This window comes from Lissotriton vulgaris, chromosome 9 (assembly GCF_964263255.1).
Source record: "Lissotriton vulgaris chromosome 9, aLisVul1.2, whole genome shotgun sequence".
Taxonomy (NCBI): domain Eukaryota; kingdom Metazoa; phylum Chordata; class Amphibia; order Caudata; family Salamandridae; genus Lissotriton; species Lissotriton vulgaris.
The window spans coordinates 614,220,457-614,247,424 of record NC_141697.1 but is presented as its reverse complement, the minus strand read 5'-3'; the positions used below and the strand labels follow the sequence as shown (position 1 = coordinate 614,247,424).

General features: G+C 48.9%; 1 protein-coding gene across 1 annotated transcript in view; it reads right to left on the bottom strand.

Moving 5' to 3' along the window:
* LOC147691957 (flavin reductase (NADPH)-like) overlaps nt 1-26,968 on the bottom strand; it is a 194,309-nt gene that overhangs the window by 86,607 nt on the left and 80,734 nt on the right. Inside the window, exon 3 of the mRNA XM_086938244.1 lies at nt 24,409-24,498. Coding sequence (XP_086794370.1) covers nt 24,409-24,498 — 90 coding nt within the window. The remainder of the gene's footprint in view (nt 1-24,408; nt 24,499-26,968) is intronic.

The window sequence follows — 26,968 nt, the reverse complement described above, 5'->3', positions numbered from 1 at the left end:
AATTATAAATAAAATAACCTTTAGCATCTACAGAAAACTTATCGTCACTTGTACCCGTTCCCTTAGGAGGAACATAAAAAAGGCGCGGCCTCTCGCATAGGCTTTGCATGCACTACTACGGTCTTATCTGTTCCAAAGATAGATGATTGTTTCCTGTCGACGAATCCCGTCCATCCATCTGTTTTAGCTTTCCGTTTCTCCTCCCGTAGATGAAGCGCCTCAGTTCGATGTTTAAACAGCCGCTTGACCTTATCAGTCACCTGGGAGAGAGTAAAAAGGCCTTTACTCAATTGCTTACAATCAGTTGCCACATCATCAGGTTCGAGAATGTCAGAAACTTTTTGGAACATGTCAACAACTTCTTCTGCAAAATGCTCAGTAAAATATATATGCTCTCTATCTTACCATCCCTTTAAAGTATCTAAGATACTAGAAACAGTAACAGTATCATGAAGTGCCTGACGGGCGATCTTTCTAAGTTCGGCCGCGCGGTCGGCCGACATCATGGAGCGGGTATCAGGTTTCATTTTATCTGCCCCGGAATCCTCATTGTCACCAGATAGAGCGGACGGAACGGCATACGGAGGCGGAGGACGATCTAACAATGAAAAATCATCTTGTGGTTTATTAAGGACAGGATCAAGAGGTTGCCGAACAGCATATTGGCCAGATATCTGTAATCTGCGATCCTTATCCTGTCTCTCTTCCAATTCTTTCACCTCTTTCTTCCTTAATTCTTGCGCTTTTTCAAACACATTTTTCCGTTGTTCTTTTTCAATCAGCGCTTGCTCACGTTTCTCACGCTCACGTACTTCTTTCACCCACATTCGTACACATTCAAACATGTCTTGTCTAGATTTTCGCTGGAACATACACTGTTCCACATACTCAATCTTTCGCATATCAAATGACCCATACTTTGGCCAACGTAACTCAGGATCCTTTCGCGTGTATTTCCTCCACAATGTGCTGTACATTATAGAAGAAAGACCATATTTTAAATACATATCTCTATGAGGCGTCCCCTCTGGGGGAGCCGGCTGCGATTCCTCAAGATTTAACCGGCTACTTCCACAAAAGCGGCACATACTACGGAGTGCGCTAAAAGCAGGCATGCCAAAAATAGTGCAAAATATGCAGTATTATAATCAAAGTAGCACTTAAGGTATCTGTAATACGTTGTGCCGTTCAAATCAAAATCGCATTGTAGAGAAAAATCTCCTCATTACCTGCCTATATGTGTTGCAATGCATATATTACACTTACACATACACATCATGACTAGTCATACCAAACCAAAATTGCCACAGCAAGCGTATCCTAAAACTGCATTGCCAATCCCAGGCTTCCAAAACCCACAGCAAGTACCGTACAAGGGTTCTTACCAATCACAGGGCGTCCAGATTCCAACTGCCAAGTTCTAAATTCGACCAAACGGCCACTGCATGGCAAGCCAACAGAAGAGATCTCAGTCGAGGACCGGCACCACCTGGATGGTCAGATCGGAAAGAAAGGAAAAAACGCCTTGGATGCCAAGAATCGGGTCTCCTCTGGCATGCGATCGCGTCCGCAGCGAGATTCCAATCCTTCGTCACGACCACTCCTTCGGGCATCCGAGTCGCCGATGAGCCCCACGTGTCGGGCGCCAATTGACGTGAGCAAGCCTCAGCTGGGCCTACCAGTGCAAGGGGTTCGCCCTTCTCTGCACAGAGTCCTAAGACCATAGGAAGAAGTTGGCAATGAAACTGGAAAATACAAAAGCAAAGTTTATTAAACCTTTAAAGGTGGTACTACAGTCCACACAACACCCTTCAGTATTGTATAGAGTAGCACACCGAACTAAAGCACATGGCCCCTTTTATACACAATGAGGGGGCTCAAAAGAAGGCGGTACAGAATACAAGAGCAGTTTTATGGCCATACAAGGACATTTTGGAAAGCACAATCGATAAGTGGGCGGAGTTAACAGTCTTCAGAAACTAGTAAACACATTCCTATCTGGAACTAATTAGTAACAGCCGCATACCCTACTGGGCATGTCTGGGCATGCTGGAAGTAGGGGATGCTAAATATAGCCTGTTCCCGGGCAGACTTCAGGCGCAGTTAACAAGGAGGTAGGACAAAGCACATGATGAGCACATGGCAATGTATGGCATACAAAATGGCCGCTACGAATACAAAATGGAGTCGGTTCATTTGCTACGATAATGGTCAAATACAGCATGTCTTCTGCTAATGCTTACAACACCTGCTTCTAGTTACTTCTCAAGCCACAGCAATGAAACAGTTACTTACCAGTAGGAGAAGTTTTGCAGCTTGAAGAGTTTTCTGAATTCACATGCTGTGCATTATTCCGTCATCTAGTGGCTAGACTCGAAATTGTCCTATTTTCTTTTCTGTGGGCATTGCCGACCACCATTGATGGTATGTCCATCCCCTGTGTGGAGAAGTGTGGCTCACGGGTTAGACCGGCAGACTCTGAAGCAGAGATCGGGCCCGGGAACAGGGTTCAAGTCCCGACGCGGCAGGGTCTTGGGCTCAATGTCTGCAGACTGGACAATTCTCGCCTCAGCGCCTACTCTAATCATGGGTCCCACGCTGCAACTCTGGGCAATAGCTTGCTTAATCTCCACAACGGCCCCTACAACACTGGGATGCCTGGCTTCACCTTGGGGTTGCCCAGGAGGGGCATTTCACAGGGAGAGCAAGGAAGGGTTCCACAGCGTTATACAGCGCTGGGACGCCCCGTTGGGGCAGCTGTGCGCTTTACAAAATACACTACATTTACACATTTAAATTACATATCAGACACTGCCCTGGATGTTCCTGTGCGCCTTCTTTGGATTATTTTTTTGTTCTTTTCAGGCATACTTCCTTCTTGTTCTTTTCTCCTCTACCTGGTTGCATCATCTACCATTTCCGGGTAGGTGGGTGGGTCACATGTGAGTCCAGAAAATTCTTCAAGCTGCAAAACTACTTCAATTGGTAAGTAGCCATTTCGTTTTGAAGCATGAATCCCTATCTGGATTCACATGATGTGCATTAGATTATGTAGCAGTATCCCCTCTCATGGGTTGCTTGGGGTGAAATGAGGAAGTGTTAGCAAACGGGTGTTGTAGTGCATTCTGTCCCACCTGTGCATCTTTTGTCATTGAATGTCCACACAATAATGCTTTGAAAAGGTATATGGTGGCGCCCATGACTGCTGTGCAGATTGCATCCATGAGTACATTTGCAAAGAACGCTAGTGTTCCGGCCTTTTTCCTTGTTGAGTGGGCACTTTGGCATGTGGGAGTATCCTCTCTTCCCTAGAACAATGAGTCTCTATTGTTTCCATGATCCATCTTGAGATTGTTCCTTTAGTTACTGGGGAACCCTTGGCAAAGGAGACAAACAACTGGTTCCCTTTACGAAACTTCTTTGTTTCTTGCAGATATTACATCAAAGCCCTCCTTACATCCAACATGTGCAGGGCTCTTTCAGTCTGGGTCTGTGGTTCTTTAAAAAAAACTGGTGCTGAATGCTTTGATTGACATGAAAGTGGGTCACCAACTTGGGTAAAAACTGCGAGTTCGTTTTGAGAACTACCTTGTCCTTGTGTATTTGTAGGTATGGTTCCTATATTATTAGCGCTTGTAGCTCGATCACTCTCTGTGGTGCCAATTAAAAAATCTGTTTTGTGCACGAGTGATAAATCCTTTTATTTCCTTCAAATAATCTCTTTACCACTGGTGACATAAAGAAGCTGTTAAGTGAAATGCCCCTGGTGTAGGCTTCTATTGCTGTCAGATGTAACTTTAAGGATGAATAGGCTAACCTGGTGTCTAACATGTGAGTGAGGTAAGTCAATACAGTTTCTGTTTTGTCCTTGTCCCCATATTTCAGTTCTTTGTGCACCAGTGAATGTATCTGGTCCATTTTGCAGCTTAACATTTTCTGGTGGTAGCTTTTCCTGCCTGTTTAAGGATTTTCATTGTCCTGGGCAGTAGTTTCAGATTCTTGAATTCTAGGTATTCAGAAGCTAGGCCGTTGGGCTGAGAGATTCTGGGTGGTATACTTGACCCTCCTGCATTGTTAGCAGATCCCGTTCCACTTTGATTGCTATAATTTGTTTGTCCCCTGGACATCTTTATTAGGTCTGAGTACCGTGTCTGTCAGGCCCACTGTGGAGCTATGAGGATGAGGTTTGTCCCTTGTTGTCTGGCTTCTTCCAGCACCTTTGGTATCAGGGGAACCAAAGGAAAAGCGTATGCAAATCTCCCTGACCAGTTTACTGACAGGCATTCCCTTATGACTGGTGGATTGATACCGGGAGGCGAAATGTTGGCATTTTGAGTTTTTGTCTGTTCCGAACAGGATTATTTTTGGCCTCCCCCAGACGTTGATTATTTTCTCAGGTGTTTTTTGTTATAGTGACCACTCGTGGGAGCTGCTTTCTTGTCTGTTTAGTTTGTCTGCCTCCATGTTCTGTATCTCTGGTAGGTGGACAGTTAGTGGTGTAATCTTCCTTCATACTGCCCATTCCATATATCTTGGGCTAGTTTGCATAGGGTGAACGATTTTGTGCCTCCCTGTTTGTTGAGATTAAACTTGTTTGTTGTGTTGTCTGTTTGCATTAGTGCAGTCTTGTCTATTATGAGTGCTTGGAAAGCCTTTAGGGTTTGGGAAACTGTCTTTATTTCCAGGTAGTTGATGTGTTTCAGCGCATCTGTGTTGTTCCACTGTCACTTTCAGGTTGCCTGTGTGTGCTCCCCAATCTTTGTGGGATGCATCCGTTGTGATGGTCACAGTTGGAGTTGGTGTTTTGAACTTGAATGCTTTCCCTATGGTCACGTTTTTGGATTTCCACCATTGTATCTCCTTATGAATCCTTGTTGTGACAACCACTAAATCCTACCAACTTCCCGTTGCTTGTGACCATTTGTTGCAGATCCATTCCTGGAGGGGGTGCATGTGCAGTCTTATATGTATTATGAGTGGTATGTATGAAGCTATAATGTCCATTAGCTTCATGACAGTCCTCACTGTCAGAGACCGACCCCTCTGGTAGAGATGAGTCTGCTCTGTGATCCTCTTTGCTCTCTTTGATACTAGGTATGCTTGTGCTGACCTTGAGTTTAAGGTTTCTTCCAGGAACACCTTTACCTATTTTCTTGTAGTGACGACTTACTGTGGTGAAGCCCAGAGGTTGCAGTTTAGTGATCACTTTTTTTTTGGGAATCTTTTTATTAACCTTGCTCATAGGTACATAAAAAAACATTACAGCGTACATTTAGCAGGAGATAATCAGCGGTCTCTGATACATACAGTAGGCAGGGCACAACGTTCCCAAAAACCTATCACGCTTCACACCCCACCCGCCTCCCCGCGGTTCCTCTGTATTTTCGCCTTGGCCCCAGACCTTCCTCCACTTCTTCACACACCACCTCGCTTTGTAAATCGTCTCCTCCGCCCTCTGGCACCAGTTCAAGTCTCGCCTCCATTGATCCCATTAGTGATCACTTTTTTAATGTCTTTTTGGCATTTTTGTTTTGATTGTGCCTATACGCCAATTGTCCAAGTATGGCTAGGCATGGATATTTATCTTCTAAGATGTGCTGCTAACGCTGCAAGGCACTTTGTGAAGACCCGTGGGGCTGATTTTATGCCGAATGGTAGCACTGTGAACTGGTAGTGCACCTTGTCCAATACAAATCGGAAGTATATTTTGTGTTTATGGTTGATAGGTGTGCGTAGGTAAGCATCCTTTAGATCTAAGGTTGCCATGTAATCTCCCTTTCTTAGGAGTGGAATTACTCCTTGGAGTGTCGTCGTCTTGATGTGTTGTGCACAAATGAATTTGTTTAAGAATCTGAGGTCCAGGATTGGTCCTGGAGTTAGATCTTGGGATCAGAAAATAGGGAGAATTGTTTCCTTTGTTTGCTTCCCTTGTTGGCACTCTTTCTATGTCCTTCTTTTGTAATTGTTCCAGGACCTCTTTTCAAAAGTGGTATGATCTCTTGTCCCTGAAACCTCTTTGATTAATTCTATGCAGTCTCTGTGACGTATCATGTTAAAAATACAAAAGTGGAGTTGATTCTGTCCCACTACTGTGGGTAATATCCTATTCTGCCATCCACTGGTGTTTTCTGGTGGCATGTGTTGTTGTTGGACAAGTCACTTGGCTATTGTTCCTTACCCACAGGGGGTTTGGCCTCTTTTCCTTCCTCGCCTACCAGGGTGTTGCCACTGTTGGTAAGAGGTTTGTTTGGTGGCTTGGTGTGGCCTGATGTTGCGGATGGCCAGCTGTAAATGGAGCACTGGCAGTTGGCGTTCGGCATGCTGTTCCTCCTCTTCTAAAGGAACCACTGAATTGTAGTGCCCCCATTGCCTTTGCCGTCTAGTTATCTTTTTTTGAGTTGCTGTAGGAACTCATCTACTACCTGTCCAAACAGGGCGACTCCAGAGAATGGCATGCCATTTATAGAAGCTTTTACCTCTGGATTAAACACACAAACTATAAGCCAGGCATGATTTATTAGTGTGGTGCATGTGCACGTCTGCCTTCTGGCAGTGTCTTCTTCATCCAAGGCTGATTTCAGGCAGGTGTTTGCATTGTTTGTACCCTCTTGCATCACTGCCTTGACACTCTTTTTGTACTCCTCTGGGAGGCGTTGCACAAGGGACTCAATATCATTCCATTGCTGATGTCCTTACCTGTTCAACAGGGCGTTTGAGATGGCAATCTGCTACTGGGTTGCCGCCTCCCTATTTTCCTTCCCATCTGGTCGAGTACACTGCTTTCCTATTTAGGCGGTGGGCCTGTGGAGGTATGTGCATTGTTTCTCTTATGGTGGTTAATCATGACTGAATCCGCAGGAGCGTCTTTCACTGGATTTATTTGGAATCTTGAGTAGATGGCTTGTATTTCTTCTCTGCTTTGGGTGCAACAACCCTTGCAGTGACAGGTTCACAAAATGCCTTCTTCCCAATGTCCAATATGCTGGGGAGCATGGGCAAATAAAGGTGCCCCTTGTTTGATGGCATTACGGTTTCAAGGAAAAAACATGACTCTCCTATTTCGTCCTCTAATTGAACCCCTTAAGTCTTTGCAGTGCTCTTTATGAGGCTGTTGTAGAGGGATGGTTGTTGGTGGCGATTTCCTTGAAGGGTAGTTGTCCACACTTTTTCCTGAGGACTGGGTGTTGAGATCGTGCCAGGATTCTTCCTTGAAGACTGCAGCCTCTTCGGCCTCCTAGAGTTCATAGAACTCTTCCTGTTCCTCTTCGTGAGGTTTGGGTGACACTGGGGCCTCCAAGGCAGCCTGGTCATCCTCGATCGACATCGAAAGCTTGGCAAAGATCCTTGAAGGAGTCGTTAAACTCCTTTGCAGGAGTGCAACCATTTCGGCCTTGAGCCTTCTCATTTTTCTTTTGACCTCGAGAGCTTTCTGTTCAACATCGACAAAGGTCTCTGCGTCTACAGTCTCTGGATCATCGGTCTCCTCCCTCACGCCCTCTTGAGCAGCCTTAGACTTCTTTTTTCAGTGTCCTTCGCCTCTTGCTTTTTCTCAGCATCGCCAGCATAGATTTCCATGTCAAACTCCTCTCCAGGCAATGTCTCGGCTTCTTTGATGTTCTTGCCATCATCGCTGGACAGGCCGAAGTCTTCTGAGTGCTGGCCATGCCGGTGTAGTGTTCCAGCCTCTGTCATTGACGTACCTTTAGTGTTCTGGGTAAGAACATAGCGCAGGCCTCGCAGTCCTCACCTCAGTGGCCTTTTGAGAGACAGAGATTGCAGACCTCCTAGGGGTCTCGCTGGGCAATCTTTGTGTTGGCAATTTAAGCTGAATTTAAAGGGGAGGAGGGATTTCCTGACCCCTACCTGCCTTCATTCTCTGACCATGTGGCTGGTACTAACAGGGTCCCCCATTGAGTGGAAGAGAGAAGCTTCCCCTTTCCTTGTCATCTTCCCTCTTGCGGTCTTTGGCGAATTATTTGATTTTTTTCAAAAATGTTTGATTTGTCGGGAAAACTTTCAGAGCTCCTCTGTGGCTTTCAGACTAAAAGGCGGAAAAAAGAATCTGAAGATGGCATCTATGTACAGGAACATTTGGGGTGCCGTCTGATGTCACACATGTGATGGACATACCACCAAATGGTTGTCGACAACACTCACAGAAAAAAAAAAAATTCTGGACGCAGATGGCGGAATATTACAGATTATGTGAGGGTTGTCTAAGTGGTTCCCAGTCCGCATTGTGAACTGTTTTATTTATTTATGTATTAAATCTTTTATTGAGCATAGGCAAGGAAATGCACCTCTGAGACATCTGTAGGGGCCGTCACCACTCCAGGGAGGCCTAAGTCAGCGACCCCTCTGACACCCATCACGAGGCCAGCGGGTACATCATCTGTTAACACAGCAAGCCGCCTACAACCCAACTGGGCCGGCCGCGTCATAAGAGGTGCTACAACGGTGCAAGCTGATCAGTACTAGTGCAATTTGAGAAACAAAGAACTGTAAACAACCCCCCTACCCTTCCCACCCCAACCCTCCCCTCTCCTTGTCCATTTCCGGGATTAATCTATCGGTTGTGGTCTACTATTAACAATCAAGTGGTGCTGCGTGTGCAGGGCCCGTGCGCTTACTGGCGTGTGTCTTGGGGTCTGGGAGAGGTGTTTCTGCCAGGCGTAGCAGACGCAGGTAGCGTGGGCAGCTCACCTCACGAAACTCCCCGGTAAGCAGGGCGAGGAATGGCCGCCAGAGTTCCGCAAAGTCCGCCCCCCTCCCAGCTGCCGCCAGTGACAGTTTCTCCATTCCCAGGATCGCCCAGAGCCGGTGAAGCCACCCCAATTGCTGCGGAGCCTGAACTGTTCTCCAGTGGGCCACAATGTTTTGGACCGCAGCCCCAAGCGCAAGCGCGATCAAACGTCCTCTCCAGGACTTCAGAGGGTACATGAGGGCGTTCGGGAGGCCTAGAATAATGTATGCAGGCAAGCGCGGCAGTTGTGTGCCTAGATGAGCATCTATAAGGTCCAGGATAGGGTCCCAATAGGGGCGCAGCGCCTCACAGCTCCATAGCAGGTGTTCCAGTGTCCCTAGTTCCCCACACCCCCTCCAGCATCTGTCGCTTATTCGGGCATCCCATTGGTGTAATCTCTCAGGGGTGTGGTACCAGTATGTGGCTACCTTAGTCATCGTCTCGGTGAGCCCGGTGTGGTGCGCTGAGTGTCTGGCCCTGTGGTACACCCCCTCCCATTCTTTCCTAGTGAGCTGCCTCCCCAGGTCCCTTTCCCACCGGACTTGGCCCGCGTTGTACGTGTGCGCCTGAGTGAGAAGTAGCTGCTGATAAAGGTCCGAAATCAATTTCTTGTCCGAGGTGCGCGTCAGCAGCCACCGTTCGTAGGGTGTGAGGTGCCGTTGGGCCCCGGGCTGGATCGAGGGGTGGAGCACCCAGTGGCGCACCTGCAAGTATTGCAAGCGTTCCGATTCGGCCACGCCGTAATCCGCCTTGACCTGCTGGAACGGGAGGACCCCCTTGACGTCGAACATGTGTCCCGCCGCTCTACAGGGCGTCGTCCGCCACGTCGTGAATGCTCCGGCGTCCAAGCCCGGCGAGAAGTCTGGATTCTCAAAGATGGGGGTCATAGGTGAGGGGAAGGTGGTCAGTCCCTTGGCCACGGCGACTCTGTCCCACACTCGCAGGGCGGTGCTTGTGATTTCAGAGGCGTACAGGTTAGGGGGTCGGTGTCGGCGTGGTAGGAAAGGCACGCCCTGGAGGGTACGGCCGGCCACTGCCTGGTCCTGGAAGAGCCAGTGTTTGCCGGACTCCAACTGAAACCATTCCACGAAGGTGCGCAGCTGTGCTGCCTGGAAGTACAGGGTGAGGTCGGGCCCACCGACCCCCCCGTTCGCTGGGGGCAGAGTGGCGAGAGTGTGCTTAAACCTAGGTCGCCGGCCGTTCCAAATGAACCGTGACAGGTCCGATTGGGTTTGCTGAAGCCAACCCTGCGGGGGGTTCAAGGGGAGCGTCTGAAACAGATACAGGATCTGCGGTAGCAGTGTCATTTTGACTGCGGCAATTCTGCCTAGCCATGACAATGTGAGCGGCTTCCAACGCCGGAGCTGCTCCCGGAGTTTGAGTGTGAGGGCCTCGTAATTGACTCGCGCAGTACCCCTGACAGTAGGAGCCAGGCGAACGCCCAGGTACGGGACGGTTGCGTCCGACCATTGTATCTTGAATTCCGATTTGATCTCGGCCACCACGTCTGGGCTTAGGGAGATGTTCAGGGCTTCAGATTTGGCTTCATTGATTTTAAAGCCCGAGGCCAGGGCAAAGGTGTGGAGCTCCACAAAGAGAGCACGCAGGGATTGCATCGGGTCGGTAAGGGACAGCAAGACGTCGTCAGCGTACAGGCTGATCTTATGCGTGTCGGCACCAAATTTGATACCAGAAATGAGAGCATGCTGCCGCACTCTCTGAGCCATCGGCTCCATATACAGTGCGAATAGGAGCGGCGACAGAGGGCAGCCCTGGCGCGTACCTCTGCCAATGTCGAACCTCGGGGAGGTATGACCGTTTACCCTCACCGCGGCGTTGGGCCGGCGGTAGCAGTTGAAGATGCGATGGCGGAGTTTCTCCCCAAATCCGAAGTGGCGGAGGGCCTGATCGAGGTATGGCCAATGCACTCTGTCGAATGCTTTCTCCGCATCGATGGTGAGGAGCATGCAGCCAGGTTTAGTGCGCGACCCGGCCTCAATGAGGTGCAGCACCCGACTGGGGTTGTCGCTGGTCTGCCGTTGGGGGATAAAGCCCGCCTGGTCGGGGTCTATCAGCTGCTGCATATATGGTGCAATGCGGCTCGCTAGTATGCCAGTGTAGAGCTTCAAGTCTACGTTCAGCAGCGAGATGGGCCGGTATGAACCGCAGGCCGCCGGGTCACGGCCCGGTTTGGGAATAACAGAGATAGACGCCTCTAGCAGGTCCGGGTGTATGGCACCATGCGTGTCAAATGTGTTAAACAGGTCGCGCAAAAGGGGGGCCAGCTGCTGGCAGAAGGTCTTGTAAAATGCCGCGGTATAGCCGTCGGGTCCCGGGGATTTCCCAACTTTGAGGCGGGCAATAGCCGAGATGACCTCTTCCAGGCCTATGGGCCGCTCCAGAAAGTCCGCTTGGGCTTGGGTGAGGGTGGGGAGTTCCGCGCCCTGCAAGTAGGCCGGACCGGCATTGGGGTCCAGGTGGTCTGCGTCGTAGAGCGCCGCATAAAAATTGCCGAAGGCCGCCGCAATCGCCGCGTCCTCCGTAATCTGGTCGCCATTGGCCGACAGGAGAGAGCGCACTTGTTGCCTCTGGGTTTGCGCCCGTAGCCTGCTCGCCAGAAGCCTCCCGCAACGGTCGCCTCCGGTATAGTAGACGTGTTTGAGGCGCATAGCAGCGTATTCCGCCACGTCCTGATCCAAGGCCGCCAGCATTTTTCGTTCGGCGCACAATTGTCGCCATGCCCTGGCCGCCCCTGTGCGCTGGTGCATCTGTTCCAGTTCTGCCACCCGTTGGGTAAGCTCGGCACGCTCCAGCGCCCTTTCCTTGTTGTTGGCCGTGGCTATGGAGATGAGTTCCCCGCGTAGGACCGCTTTGAGGGCCGCCCACTGGGTGGCCTTCGTGGTGTCATCATTGGCGTTGTGCTCCAAAAAGTGGCCAATCGCGGCTGTGAGTCGGGTCTGGGTGTCAGGCAGCTGCAAGAGACCATCCCGCAGCCTCCAGTGTCGTTGTGGAGCCGGCATGGCTCCCACACGAAGCGTCGCCACCACTGGGGAGTGATCCGATAGTGCGGCCGGCAGTATCTCCACTCCCTCGACCTGTAACGCCAGTTGAGAGGAGCCCAGAAAATAATCCAGTCTCGCATATGTCTTGTGTGCCGCCGAGTAATACGTATAGGCAGTGGTCAGGGGGTGTGTGTGTCGCCATAAATCGGTGAGGCCCAAATCCGCTAAGTGTGCATGTCCCGCCGCTGTGAGCGCCCCCACCTGCCCGGATCTCTGGCCTGAGCGGTCCGCCGTGTTATGAAATACGATGTTGAGGTCCCCACCCAGCAGCAAGTGAGTGTGTGTAGTGGATGTAGCGGACTCTAGAGCTGTATGTAAGAACCTTTCCTGCCCCTCATTCGGACCGTAGACAGAACCCACCAGCAAGGTATGGCCTGCAATTTGGAAGCTATAGAGTAGAAGCCGCCCTTTAATTTCGGCCTCTTTCTGGAGGACCCTTCCCTCAAATGATTTGGCCACTAGGATCGCCACCCCTGCTGCCTTCTTCAGGGAGGAGGAGAAGAACTGCCATGGAAAAGCGCGCGATTTGAGTCTATGCTGGTCGCTGCGCACAAGGTGTGTTTCTTGGAGAAGGCAGATATCCGCCTTGGAGCGCTCGAGATAGGATAGTATCACCCTGCGTTTGTTCGGACTGTTGAGACCCCGCACGTTAAGCGTGAGCACTGTGAGGTGTCGTGGCATGTCTGGGATAATAAGAAAGACGCCAATCCCATCCGAAGGCCGTGGCTGTGGGCCAACGGGTCACGGAAGACACCGTGCTGGGAGCCCAGTCGGCTCCACCCGCGGCATCAGAACCCCCTGGACAAGGAGAGCCCCCCGCCCCTCCCCCCTCTCCCCCCAACTCCCCCCCAACCCCGACTGCCCCCCACCGTCCCTGCTCAACCGGAGCAACTTCCCCGCCCGGATCCCCTCCCCCCTCGGTGCAAACTCTTCCCGCCCAACTCCCCTTACCCGTGTCACCACCCAACCCTTCTCCCCAACTGGCAAAGAAATGTGGTCCAACATTGTCCCAGGTCCAGGCACGTGGCCGCTGGACCCGTGGTAAAGTAAGTCCGTAGAATGGGAGCAGTGGCGACGTCGCAAGCAGGTCGGCCCACCTGTAGCACTCCGCCGCAGGCGAAGAGTCAGAGTCACCATCAGGGAAGGCCAAGGAGCGCTCCGCTCGCGCTCCCGCCGCCGGACTAGATTAGCCCGACCCAACCATGGCTTGTGGAACTAGTGCGTCGCTCTCCCAGCGGTCAGCCATTGTTCGCCTACGCCAGTCCCTGCGCCACTGTCTCCACTGCAGCCCTCTGCCCCTCCTCTATCTCAGTGGCTGCGGGGCATCTCGGCCTGCGTCTGCGCCGTTGCTGCTGCCAGCGACCTGGGGCAGCCTCGTTAGAAGCCTTGTCTCCCGGTGACCCGTCGTCGACCACCGGCTCGTCCACGCCCAGCACGCGGCAGGCGTCCCTGAGGGTACGCGGCTGATGGAGGACATTGCCGAGCCGAAACACCAGGCGGAAGGGATGACCCCAGCTGTAGGAAATATTGCGCTGTCTCAGTTCCGCCGTCACCGGCCGAAAGGTGCGCCGTTTCTCCAGGGTAAGCGCAGCCAGGTCTTGGTATAACGTCGGGGAATGGTCGCCGAAGGTGATTCTCTCCATGTGGCGTGCCTTGCTTAGGATCTCCTCCTTTGTCCTGAAGTCCTGCACGCATACCAGGATGTCCGGCGGGTGCGCTGCGTCGGCCCTCGGCGGACCCGTCCGATGGGCCCTGTCCAGTCGCAGGGGGGCGTCTGCCTGTCGGCCCAAGATGTGGTTGAAGAGACCCTGTGTAAACCGAAAGAGGTCCTCCGTGTCCGGGGAAAGTTTCACTCCCCGGATCCTGATGTTATGCCGCCGAGAGCGGTTCTCCAGGTCCTCGGCGTGTGTCTGGAGATCCACCTGTTGGTCATGGATGCGGGCCAGCTCCTGTCTTAGGGCCTCTATTTCGGCATCCCGTGTGTCGCTCTTCGTTTCCAGGTCTGCCACTCTCTCCCCTATGGCATCGGTGTCGCGGCGGACCTCTTTGATCTCGTCCTGGAGCTCCTTCTTTAGGGCGTGGATGTCTTCCCTCAGGCCAGTGAACAGGGACTCCAGAAAGGACCGCGTGACTGGAGCCTCGGGGTCCGCTCCCCCAGGGGGCGACGAGGCCACCGTTTTCTTGTCTGTGTCTCCCCGGGGATTGGACCCCGCGGGGCCATTCCGCTTCCCCATGGTGGGGGGGGTGAAGAGATCCTTAATGGTACGGTCCCTTTTGGTCCTCCCGCTAGACATGCCGCCCCAGGGCCCCCAGCCGCGTCCGCTTGTATCTCCTTCTGCCGGCTGTAGGTCGAGCCCTAGGCCTCGTGGGCGCCGCTCCGGGCTCGGGATAACCAGTGCTGCGTGAATGGCGCCTCCGCGTTCCTCCTAGTCTTCTGCCCCCCCGGATGAGTAATGTAGTGTTGCTGCCCCCCTAAGCCGCACCGGGGCACGGCGGGGGCCGTGTGATGGGTGCAGGGACGCCGGGTCCAACGGCGAGGGAGGAAGCGCGGGCTAGGCCGGGCGGGAAGCCGCCCAAGATGGCGTCCGCGGCTTACCGCGTAGTACAACCCAGAGGGTGAGAGTGCAGCCGGTCTGCAGAGGCCTCTTCACAGCAAGGGGGCCCGCTCGCCTCTGTGGGGGCCGCGGTTGGGAGCGCGCGGCTGTCGGTGTTGGTGTCCCCAGCGTCAGCACCGCCGAGGCGGGCAAAGCAAGAGTTCTCGAGCTGTCCCACCACGTGCGGGGGCCCCCGTGGATCTTCTCGGCGCCCCTCGGGCCGCCAGGCCACCACCTCCCCCGTCGAGTGTCGAGGCGTGCAGGTCCAGCCAAGGAGTGGGGCAGTGCTGCAGGCGGGGACCGGCGGCGGCGGGGGGCCACGCTGACAGGCCCAGCGCAGGCGGGTCGCGGTCACGGCCGCCTCAGACTGCCGCCTCGCCGCGTCGCTAATGGAGTCGCTCGTGGGGGCGCCAGCCGGATTCCTCTGTCTCCCGGTGGCCCCTCGTCAAAGGGAGGTCCGCTGGGCCGGGGCTGGGCCGGGGGGGGGGGTGGGTGGGGGCCCCGTCTACCGCCGCTCCTCACCTCCGTGTTCCGGGCTCCTTCACCCGACCCCCAGGCCGGGTCCGCCGTTGACCCCCACCAGCAAGGTGCTCCGTCGAGCAGCAGGTCGGTGTGGCGAGCCCGCAGAAGCCCCCGACAGGTGATCACAGGGGCCTCGCGCTCAACAGCGCGGGCCGGGCTCGCCGTCGCAGCAGGCGCCGGGCACAGGCACGCTCGAAGCGGCGTGTAAGCTCCGCCTCCCGCGGCCTCGTTGTCCTGCCACGCTCTCCTCAGGCCCTCAGCGCCGCCAAGTCTCCGGGCCGGGTCCAGCCGGGGTTCCACGCCGGGAACCGGCAGTACAACCGTCCTGCACCCCCCGCCGCAATGCCGGCCTCAGGCCCGCCGGGGAAGTGCTCGGTTCAGGGCGTTTGCTGGAAAAAATGCTAAAGTTAACGGCCGGCGGCGGGAGCTCCGACAGAACACGTCTGCTCACTCCGCCATCTTGGCCACGCCCCCTGTTTTATTTATTTATAGAGTTCTATATAGTGCGGACTTGACCCTTGGGTATCAGAGCGCTTAACATTTACATTTTGAACATCATTTTGAAACAATTGAGATACATAGCGAAAAGCAACATTATTATAAATAGTATTCCTGTACATGACTTTTTTAACATTTTCAGCAAACAGATTTTACTCTGTGTAATAGTATTTCTATCCACACGATTCTGATGTGCTTTCCGATATTTCTCCCACAGAACCGGTTCATGATCCAGCGTTTGGGTCATAGACATGATGATAAAGTGTGCAGTCTCGTCTATGGAACGAACTTGCTCATTAGGAAGTTCTTTGCTTCCTTCTTGAATGTTGCTATGTTTGGAATTTTTCTAATGTTTGGAGGGAATGAGTTCCAAATTCTAGTGTCTGCTAGGGAGAAAGCTCTGTCATATGTTTTCCTCTTCCGGAAGATGGGTGGTTTCAACAGCAGGTCTCTGGCACTCCTAGCTGGTCTGCTTCCCCCTGAGAGCTCTATTTTCTGAGCTAAATACCTTGGAGTTTTGTAGTGGAGCGCTTTGTGTGTAATACATGCCAGTTTGAATTGAATTCTGGCTTCGTATGGTAGCCAGTTTAATGCTTTCAGGTGAGGGGAGATATGGTCGTATTTTCTGGTTCCAGTAATGAGTCTTGCTGCTGCATTTAGACATGCTTTCAGTGGAGCTGTGGAAATTTTCGATAGACCTGCTAGAGTTGTACGTCCATATTGGATCCTTGAAATAACTAATGACTGACCTGCCAGTTTGAGGTCCGCCGTAGCGATGAGTGGTTTCATTTTTCTAATATAGTTCAGGTGAAACCGGGCACTTTTTGTCATTGACTTGATGTGGGCTTTTTCATGTCAAGGTTCTTATCAAGCGTGATTCCTAGTGATTTTGCAGATTCAACTAGTGTAGGGGTGCAATGTAGTGCTGTGATCAATTTGGTCCATTCCTTAACTTCTGTGGGTTTCTAAGGTGGTGAAATTAATAGGAATTCAATTTTTTGTGCGTCTAATTTCAGGTGATTACTAGTTAACCAGTGTAGTGACATTCACAGGGCCTCATTCATATTCTTTATGTCTTACAGTGACGTTATCTTGATGTAGATCTGAGTGTCATCTGCGTACATGTGAAAAGATATGCAAGCGTCTCAGAGAATTTCTGTGAGGGGTTCAACATAGAGGTTGAATAGTGAAGGGGATAGTGTAGATCCTTGAAGGACTCCAATCGAATTCGGGCAAGATGGGTAAAGCGACTGGTTGACTAAGAATCTTTGTGTTCTGTTCTGGAGAAAGGCTTCAAACAATTTCAGAACAATTCCAGATAGTCCCATCCTGTCTTGAAGTCTGGCTAGCAATTGTTCATGGTTTACCGTGTCAAAGGCAGACAACAGGTCAAGAAGGACTAGTAGGCAAGGTTGATTGTGATCTAGGGCCTGCAGCGCATCATCTACTATGTGTAAGATTGCTGATTCAGTACTGTGGCCTGATTTGAATCCGGATTGGCAGTCATCTAGCAGCTTGAAATTGGCGATGTGTTTGTTCAGTTGATTTTGTACACATTTCTCGATTCGTTTGGCAAGTATTGGAATATTGGTTACTGGTCGAAAGTTATTCGGCTCTGTTGGGTCCGCTGAAGGTTTTTTGATGATGGGGAGGACTTCACCAGTTTTTAGACATTCAGGAAGGATTCCTTATGATAGTGAGGCATTTATTATTTTTGTTCATACTGGAACAACAATATGATTGATTCTTTTCAGGCATTTAGAGGGGAGGGGGTCATTGTAGTGGTTATTAGATGTGATATCCAATAGCGTTTTGTCAATGGTATTCTGGTCATATAGCTCGAAGGTTGCCCATTGTGCGTTGTTTTTCAATCTATCACAATCGTTTGTCGTGGTAACAATGTTTTGTGTTGGGGGTTGTCTGGGAAGGTTGTCGGCTGCCAACCTGAGCTCTCTTTCTAGAGTGTTGGCCTTATCAGTGAAGAAAGTTGAGAACTCTTCGCAGCACAATTGAGTTTTAGTGGTTTCTTGTGCTGTTTAGCCAATTTATTTGATTGTTGTTCTAACATCTCGAATAGTTTCTGCTGTCTGTTTTTGGCACTGTCTAGTTCCGATCTAAAGAATTCCTTCTTGGAATTTGGGGGGTGATGGGTGCTGTCTACATTTTCTTTCTGCCAGTCTCAGTTTACACCTATCTTCATTCAAAGACTCATTAAACCATGGATTTTTATCCTTCTCAGATATTCATTTTAGTTTTAGCGGCATGGTGGGGTTGACTAAATTCGTCATTGATTTAGTGTAGTGCTCAGTGAGTTTGTTCGCGTTCAGTAAGCTGTTAGGCGGATTTAGTTCCTTCTCACATGTTGCTATTAATAGCTCAATATTAGGGTCTTTGGTGTCCCGGTCCATTTGTGGGTATCAGGAAGGTTATGGCATGGTGATCTGACCAATCACAAGGAACAATTGATTGGACTGTAATGTCTTTACTCCTTGAAACTATCCAATCTAAGGTTGCCCCTTTCGAGTGGGTTGGTTGTGTGCAGGCTTGAGTAAGGTTTAGATCTGTTAGAAAGTCTTTTAGTGCCATGATCTGTTTGTCATTATTGTCATCCCAGTGTAAATTGAAGTCGCCTAGGAATATATTATTAGTGTGACTGTTAGAGTTAGCAGTGATGATCTCCATTAGCTGTTCAATGAAATTAGCGTTATTTTCTGGTGGGTGGTAAAGCGCATGAAGGTTGTATCTTTGATTGCCTGCAGTTCTTACGTTGAGGCCTAGGTATTCACAAGATTCGAGAGGGTCGGATTGTATTTGGTTGATCTCTATATCCGATCGGTGAATGCAGGCTATACCGCCACCTGTCTTTTTTCGTCTGTCTAATCGGACAATGTTATAAAGAGGTGGAACCAGAAGATCCATGAACGAGGAAGAGGATTCTGTGAGCCATGTTTCTGTTAGGATTGCTACATCTATTTCTGACTAACAATGAGGGCAGCAATGTCCGAGGCATGTTTTGCTGCGAACCTACAGTTAAGCAGTAGGCATAGTGGTGGTTTCCCTGCGCAACTAGTGTTAATTTCTCGAGTATTGGTGGTTAGCTGGACTTGTTGTAGGTTGTTAAGGTTGGGTTTTCTATTCTTAGGCCAAAATATTCTATTGGCATCGATCGGGACTGACTTAATTTCTTCCCCTCTGCTGCTAGCTTCTGGCTCATATGATCGTATTATGGTTAAGGTTTCTTCATCTGATAGGTATTTAAGATTTCTGTCTGATCGGTTATGCCAATTGTCAGTGGCATGGTTGTCTCTCTACTTTGTTCTTCAGAGATATGCACTAGTTTTTGAACGTATTCGACTTTGGCGTGGGTGCTTACCGTGATTTCCATTATTTTTTTCAACGATTGTAATGCATTAAAAATGTCCTGTGCCATATTATCCACTTTTGTTTGAAGAGCTTCGATTTCTTTCTGAGATTGTGAAAATATTTTGGGAATATGTGTCAGCCTATTTCGAGTTTTGCTTTTGTCCTGGGGCTTATGAACTTTGGTTTATTCATTTTTCTTATTTGTGTCATTGGTTCAGGAGTTAGCGTCTTCTCTGTTTGAGTGGTGGGATGCGCTCCCTGAGACCTGCACTCTTGATCTTACGTTACAAGGATAAGATATTCTTAAGGTCCTTGATGTACTTTGTGAGTATGATGATTGAAATATACTAGGGGTTTAGCTTTCATATCTTTTCTTTCTTGAGGGCAGTTCCTGTTGTCTATCTTAGGTGTAGGAGAGTTCTCATCTCGAGATAGATGCGTTGATTCTTCTCGCTGAGGAGTCATCCGATCCCGGGATAGAGGTGTGGATTCTTCTCGCTGAGATAGATGCCTTGATTCTTCTTGCTGAGGTGGCGTCATATCCCTAGAGGCGTTGATTCTTTTCTCTGAGGTGGCGTTGGGGCATTATTAGCATATGGTGTAGAATTTTGACCTGTCTCTGTATCATTTCCGTCTAATGAGTCTCCTGTTAATGTTGTCCCGTTGACTGTCCTACGTGTAGGAGAATTCCAATGTTGAAATGGATGCGGTTATTCTTCTCGTTGATGTGGCTTCAAATCCCGAGATAGAGGCGTTGATTCTTCTCGCTGAAGTGGCGTCGGGGTGGTATCTCGCTGAGGTGGCGTCGGTGCGGTATTGGCATGTAGTGTGGCATTTTCACCTGTCTCGGCATTATTTCAGTCTAATGAACCTCCTGATAATGTTGTGCCTCCTGGTATCATTGTAGAGTGTGGACCTATAGGGTCTCTGGTTGTTGCAACGTCTGTGGAGGTATTGTTAGAGGTGAGTAGAGTGGTCTGTTGTTCATTAGAGAGTTTAGAGTGAGACTACATCCCCAGACGCCAGTGAGGCCAGGTGGGGCCCAGGAGTGATGCGCTTAAGAGCGCCTAAGGAGTCCAGCAGCACAGGTTGTCTGACCGGTTGGATCTCTGCCAGCATTATGAAGTGTTCTGTGAGTCTAGGGTTGGATTACGTCCCCAGATGCCCGTGAGGCCATGCGGGGCCCGGGAGTGGCGCGCTTAAGAGCACCTAAGGAGTCCCGCATTGCGGGGCGCGCCCAGGGGGCATGCCCGTCTGCGGCTGAGCCCACTCCCTTTGAGGCCTCATTTTGGTGGTTCCTGTGGTGGTTTTTCTTCTTTAGACAGCAGACGAGAGACCATGCATTTACTAAATTTATGGGTAAGTGTAAAATGTCTAGCACTGTCGCTGTGTCTTGGCCAACAGTTACTATTGGTAGTATGCTGTAGAGGGCAGTAAGGATAATCTCAAACGAGATTGTACTTGCGGAGCACAGACTTTCATTAGAACCAGGCCCACTCTTAAGTAATACAAAAGATTGCATTAATCTAAATGACAGCATTCCAGGGCCTCCTGAATCAGGATCTGGATTAACACATCTACTCTGACCAGTGACTATGATGAAACAGTTGACAGTATGGAAAACGTTTCTGAGCTGTTTAGTCCACCCATTACCCAGACCACAGCTCAGATTCGCCAAGGGCAAGCTGTAAAGACAAAAAGACCGACAGGGAAGGATTTGACCGCTAAATGCAATCAACCATCCCACCACCAAAGTCAACAAGGCCAAATCTTGTAGTAGATTAAACTTTGAACTCAGTCTCAGTTAACCCAGATGCATGCCATATGCCCCCTGGATTCTCTACACTGTGCTGATCTAAGCGTGAAACTCAGAACTATTCTGGAGAAGTTGAAACCAATGTTCGGCTGACTTGACCGTATTGAGAGTCTTATATGAGGTCTGCCTAATAAACAAACTGTCAGCACTAATAGAAGCAGTCCTTTATTACAGGTACAAACTACTTGCTTCCACTCTGGGATCAGTAACTCCCAAGAAATGGCTGAGAGCTCTGCAATGGCTCTAGATGACACTCATAAACCTGCATCAAACAAACATGTCAAGTCGGTGGGTGCCCCTATGCTAATAGCTATGAACGTAATTGATCAAACCACAACAGTCAGCATTAGCCCCAAAGAGCAAAACATAATAACCAGCGGAGCCCTTCGGCAAGATCCTATCCCAAAAAAGGACTTACTGAGTTTACCACCAGCGGCTTGTCCATACTTCGTACTTTTAGCGCTACATTTTCAGATCCGAGTAACATCAAACATGGGTCTAGCTTTGTAATAGAACTGTTCACTGGTTGATCTAGCATAAACATTTTAATGCAAGGGACTGTAATTAGATCATCCTGGTGAGAAGGGTGAGCTGGGAGTGGCAGTCTAAAGAAGACAGTGAGGGAGATTAAATTGAAATACATTTCCTAGATTCTTCTTGTATTCGTAACATGTTGGGAAGGAAGTAAGACATTCATCACACCAAGTCTAGGGTTACTGCATTCCCCATAGGATATTTTTACAAGCCAGCACCAGCCTACCCACGAACCTATGGCCCCCTAAACCAGGTGTCCCCGTTGATCTGTGCAAATACGTTTACAACCCTGAGTGATTTAGAGGACATAGAATGACTTTCAGGAGAGACACCAGCTCAACAGGGATTATCATTTAACAACGTTGTGTTTCCATCCCAATCCATTGTTACCTGTTTTACTGATGCTCGTGTTGATTTATGAGCCACCCTCTTGAGAATATTAAGTTGGAATATTGCAGGGCTTCGTTGGAAGATTTGTATGCCTGAATGGTTACCCTCTTTAAAGGGACATGATGTTTTTATGTTCCAAGAGACCTGGTACATGTTACCTTCTGTGGTTGATGGTTTTCAGTGTTATAGAGTCTCTCACCACGGTCGATTGGAGACACTAAATAATAGCTTCCAAGTTGTATTATTGAAGAGACACATGAGTTTGTACTTAGTTAACTTGTATAACAGTGACTTCGCCAATACCCTGAATACAAAATTCCCGGTATTGTTTGACTACATTCATATATTGTCAGAAGAAATTATGACCTACGGTCAGTCAGTTTACCTTTCCGTGGCAGGAGGTTTTACTGTGAGACTCTGCACCAAGCATAGCTCAACTTGCATTGACACACGCGGGTAAATATTGACCCCAATAGGTAGGAGCTGGTGTCCTATCTTATCCCTAGTGATTTAGTAAATGTAATGGAGGTAGCAGGTACAAATGATTTTGCTCTACCCACTTATAGGGGCAGAGGCAGCCCTTCCACAATAGATTATATTTTTATCACACGCATCCTCATATGGAACAGTAATTGCTTCAAATTATGGTGATCACAAACCTACAGAGGTAAACTTCTCAATAGCTCCAAAGGAGAAATTTAGAGTAGATTAAGGAGCAATTAACCTTCAGCCATAAACAGATAACCTAAGATTGCTGTAGAGATTGCTCGTACCGGCCACATTTTCTAATTCATTAATCAAGGAGAACATAGGGCAGGTGGAAGCTCGTTTGGTTGAAGAGGATGTTGATCATCAGGTGGTTGAAACATCTTATGATTTATGCTTAAATATCAGGAAAGCTTTTCTAAAGCCTCTTTACTCCATAGCTAGTTCTCCTAGATAGTTTAACTATGATTGCTCGCCGCAAATCCCATGTTGCAATGGGCTTTTGTACCCAAACCCAGGGACCACTCAGCTGTGGCCATCTTCCGTAAACAATATAAAGAGGTCACCTCTAAATGTTGGATGGAAGTATTAGCGCAGCAGGGGAACAAGCTAGTATAGGCAGTCTCTATGAAAGATAGTAAATCCTTTTGGTTTATTTCGGATATGCGACGTAAAAATCAGTCCCTGTCTTTGGTCACTTTCCGTACTGCCAGTATGACTTGGGAGGCCCACTTTGCCAACATCTATACAGCTTCCCCTTCAGCTTCAGATGTTGTATCTTTAATAGATCCTAATAACCAGACAGGTTTTCAGGTCACCTTATGTGAAGTAGAGGATGCCATGAAGCAGAGAGTTAGTAACAAGGTGCCGGGCCCTTATGGTATCCCAATCGATTTGATATAATGAAATACTGATTTCGGGCCTCCATTATCAACTAATGTTTTTAATAATCTTGTCCACTCCCCGCTGCCTGCTTCATTGTCTACATCTATCATAGTACCTATATTTAAAAAAGGTGACCGGTCCCAACGTGGATGTTACATGCCCATTTAATTGAATGGCATGATGTTCCCAAGGCTTCTTTCCAGAACATGATGGGTCAGACGCCGTGACTTCGTATGCGTTGACGGTTTTGTGGAGGTTGTTCAACTTTCAAATATACAGATTGACGTCTTCCTCACCTGGATTCATTTAGGAGTTAAGACAAACCGAGTGCAACACCATTGAAGTCCCTGTGCAGGCTATAAATGAGAATCCCGCAAGAAGATTATGCCTCACTAACAGTGCCCCCGTTTCTGGGTTATAAAAGCGAAAGATAAAGGACGAACAAGTAGAGACATCACATTACACATAGGTATTTGGCATTGCAGATTAAGCTTTTTGATGCAGGACTAAGAGTCTGTGGTCCTGATGAGAACCCAGTTGTCTGTTGGGTTCGAAACGCGTCGACCTTGTGCTCTTTCGAGTCAAACAAACGTGTTCAAAATTAATATGTCTGTTGGTGCACTGTAAATAATTGTTTGGTCATTGTAAATTTGTAGCATAATTCTTTTGTGTACCTTTTTGAGATTTGTGTTAAAATTCCTTCGTTGTTTGGCTGTTCGCGCAGTGTTCCCTCCCGGGTTTTGCCTTTCCAAGAAAATAAGTCATGTTGGCCCAACCGGGTTGTGAACGTTTTGTGTTAGTTGAGTGGGGAGTGAGTGAAGGAGAGCATTGAGTGTTTGTGGTGTCTCTATGGTGAGATTGTGTATTTACATTAAGTGTGTGTTATATTCTTTTCTCTAAGCAAAACAGTGCATGTTTATAGGTTTTTGAAAGTAATCTAAAAAGTTTATCCAAATAAAATGAAAAACTTGAATTTGATTAGTGTGGACCTTTTGATTTAGCTTCATGGGTCCAATTATGAAGTAATTTGGTAAGTGGTGTTCAGTATTGGCACTGAAAACATTAGGGCATAGTCCAGCTGTAAAGGATGTGACGGGAAAGGTTGATGGTGTAGGGTGCACAGCCAAATGTAAATATGTGGTTAAAATAGCTTCTTCACTGTACACCAAATGCAGGATAAGAATTCAACAGGACTTTGTGAAAGTTGGAAATGTCAGAAGAACTGCCTACTAAGTTATCAGGTGAAGGTAAATCAGAGTTCAGAACTACAATAAGCTACTTCTTAAAAACACAACTATATTGAAAATGTTGAAAACATTTTGTTTGCAGATTTGTGCAGCAAAATGCAAATGATAGAAGCGTAAACACCAACACAATCAAATTATATCTTTCTTCCTGTGTAGGGAACTGATAATAGTTTTCAGTCGCAGATGTGTTGTGTGTTACTAAAGAAATTACAGCAGATTTTCTCTACTGAACAAAACAGAATGCAACAGTGCGTCCATCGGAACTTACATGACATGCAGGCGAGAATTTTTCTGATGCCATGTTTCTTCATCGCTTCCACTATATTTTTGGTTCCCTCAGATATCACGGTGGTGGGACCTAGATTCATGGAAAAAAGGAGTGATTTCATGAGATGGACAAGACAGGAAAAACAATCTGATATTTTTCAGAACAGCCACATAGATCTGTGACTAAGGTGTCCAGTTCCACAGATCGCTCAAGCTCTCAGGATCCGAGGGTGTAAGCAATGTTTCACTTCAGTCAAGACAAACTACCAATAAACAGTGAGAACTAGAAAATTGTATTTTTTGCCAATAAATTGTAAATTAGTAACTGACTACAATTCAGCAAACGCTAAGATACCCAAGGATCGGAGCACACTTAACAAAATACAAAACCTAATACTCCAGCAAAGTGTATGAGCCTGAGTGATTACCAGTGGCGGAGATCAATTCAAGAATGCCATCCGTCACCTTGCTGTTTTTGCATTTGATACCCTAAGTGCGCCGGGGATGCCCAGACATGGGTCCCGGGCTCACTGGAACACTGGAACACTGGCGGAAGAACTCTTACTAGGGTGAAACCGGTCCTATGTTGCTTGTGTTCCAGTTCAGGGTTTTCCTGATCTGGCAGTTCGGGTTGAAGTGTTCCCAAGATCTGCAAATGGCTGGGCCCAAACTTAGGTGGCATGGTTGGTGAAAATATGGTGAACAGGGATGTGGCCTCGAGCGATTGCCAATGGCTGAGATTAATTCAAGCATTCCATCCATCACTTTGTTGTTTTTGTAGCGTACCCACACAGCACTACACAATACAGGCCTAGCCTACCTGAATTGCTGTGTACATTTTCACCAACTCTCCCAGGTACCCGCCACTCAGCTGCACTCTAACTAGCACACGTTCTATGCATACACAAAAGCATGATATGAATTCGAGCAATCTCATACATCTCTCCTAAAATGTGGAACAGTCTCTCAAACCACAATAGAGCCTTCTCCTCTCTTTTTGAATTCCACAAGAAGTTGCAGGCCAGGCTCTTTGAGTATCTCCCTCAAGGTTAGCCTCACACACCTGCAAAAGTGCCAGAATACTCTCATGTGTCATAGGCGGATATCAAAAATACACATAACATAACATTACATATGTTACGGGAAGGAGGACGAGATGTAGGCATTGCAGTTAAAGCTTCTCTGGGGCAGAAGAATGTGACGCAACGATGTGTGCTGCATTGCATTACTCTAGATTTGTCAAGCCACTCAGTCAGGGCCTTGTGTAGCTTGATAAATCTAACTTAAGAGTTGAGTCACCATTGCACCCCATTGCGTGGACCAAGGACAACGCAACTTGTTGATAAATTTGGCTCCTAATATCAACTTTATGACTGGGGATGCCTCCAACAAGACTACAGTGTCCCTTAGCTGCAGCTTCCTAGCACTACACCGACTACATAACCACTTCCACCACATGAAGTTCCCTGGTACGAGGCTCAAATTCTGCACACGTAAACGTCTCTAACAAGAATGTTTAATGGTTATGGCATATGAGTATAAATTGACTTTCCTGGATTTACCTGCTCCTGTGTGGCTCTTGACTTTTACGGGGGCTTGCTGCCAGTCCTTGGAGCCAGGGGAAGGCTCAGTGACGGTGGCTCCTTACCTCGCCATCGATAGCGCCGCGGAACTATGTTTCCCAGGTTCCCTAGCGTGACGCACACCATCCTTGTCACTGCAAGCGCCCAGAGGCGCTCAAATTCAACCGGCCCCTCCCGCAGCACAGGACTTTCCTGGATTTACCTGCTCCTGTGTGGCTCGTGACTTTTGCGGGGGCTTGCTGCCAGTTCTTGGAGCGAGGGGAAGGCTCAGTGACGGTGGCTCCTTACCTCGCCATCGATAGCGCCGCAGAACTACGTTTCCCAGGTTCCCTAGAGTGACGCACACCATCCTTGTCACTGCAAGCGCCTGGAGGCGCTCAAAATCAACCGGCCCCTCCCGCAACGCGGGCGGGGCCCGGGCCAAGGGCGGCACGTCTTCGCCCGTCAGCGACTGGAAGAGACTGGGCTGGGCCGTCCCTCTTTCATCTGGAACTTTGTGCAACAAGGAACTTTACAAGAACTTGGGGTCAGCAAGTAAGACTTTTTCCTGGTGAGACTTTGTCAAGGCTTGTTGTCTTAGTTTTTACTTACCTTTTTTTAACTTTTACTGTCAGCCAAAAATGAACAAGGGTCAAATTAAATGGGGGCTAGGTCTTGTGGGGACTCTTGATGCTTTCTTCATTAGGGCTGAATCGGAATTACTCCAGGAGATCGAGAAAACCCAAAAAAGGCTGTCTTTAGATTTCAACCAGGCTCCTGTGGAACCTTTGCAGCAGGGGCAGGGAATTGCAGCAAATACAACAGAAATAAGAGGGGCTCACATTACACACGAGGCTCAGATACACTGTCCAGCCCAAGCACCCTCGCTAGTAGCCCTGGAGGATCCAACCCCTACTGAGGAAAATTTGCCCTTAATTCAGCCCAGCCCCACAAAAATCCTTACCCGCCAGCAACGTTTAGCTCAAGCAGGGACTGACG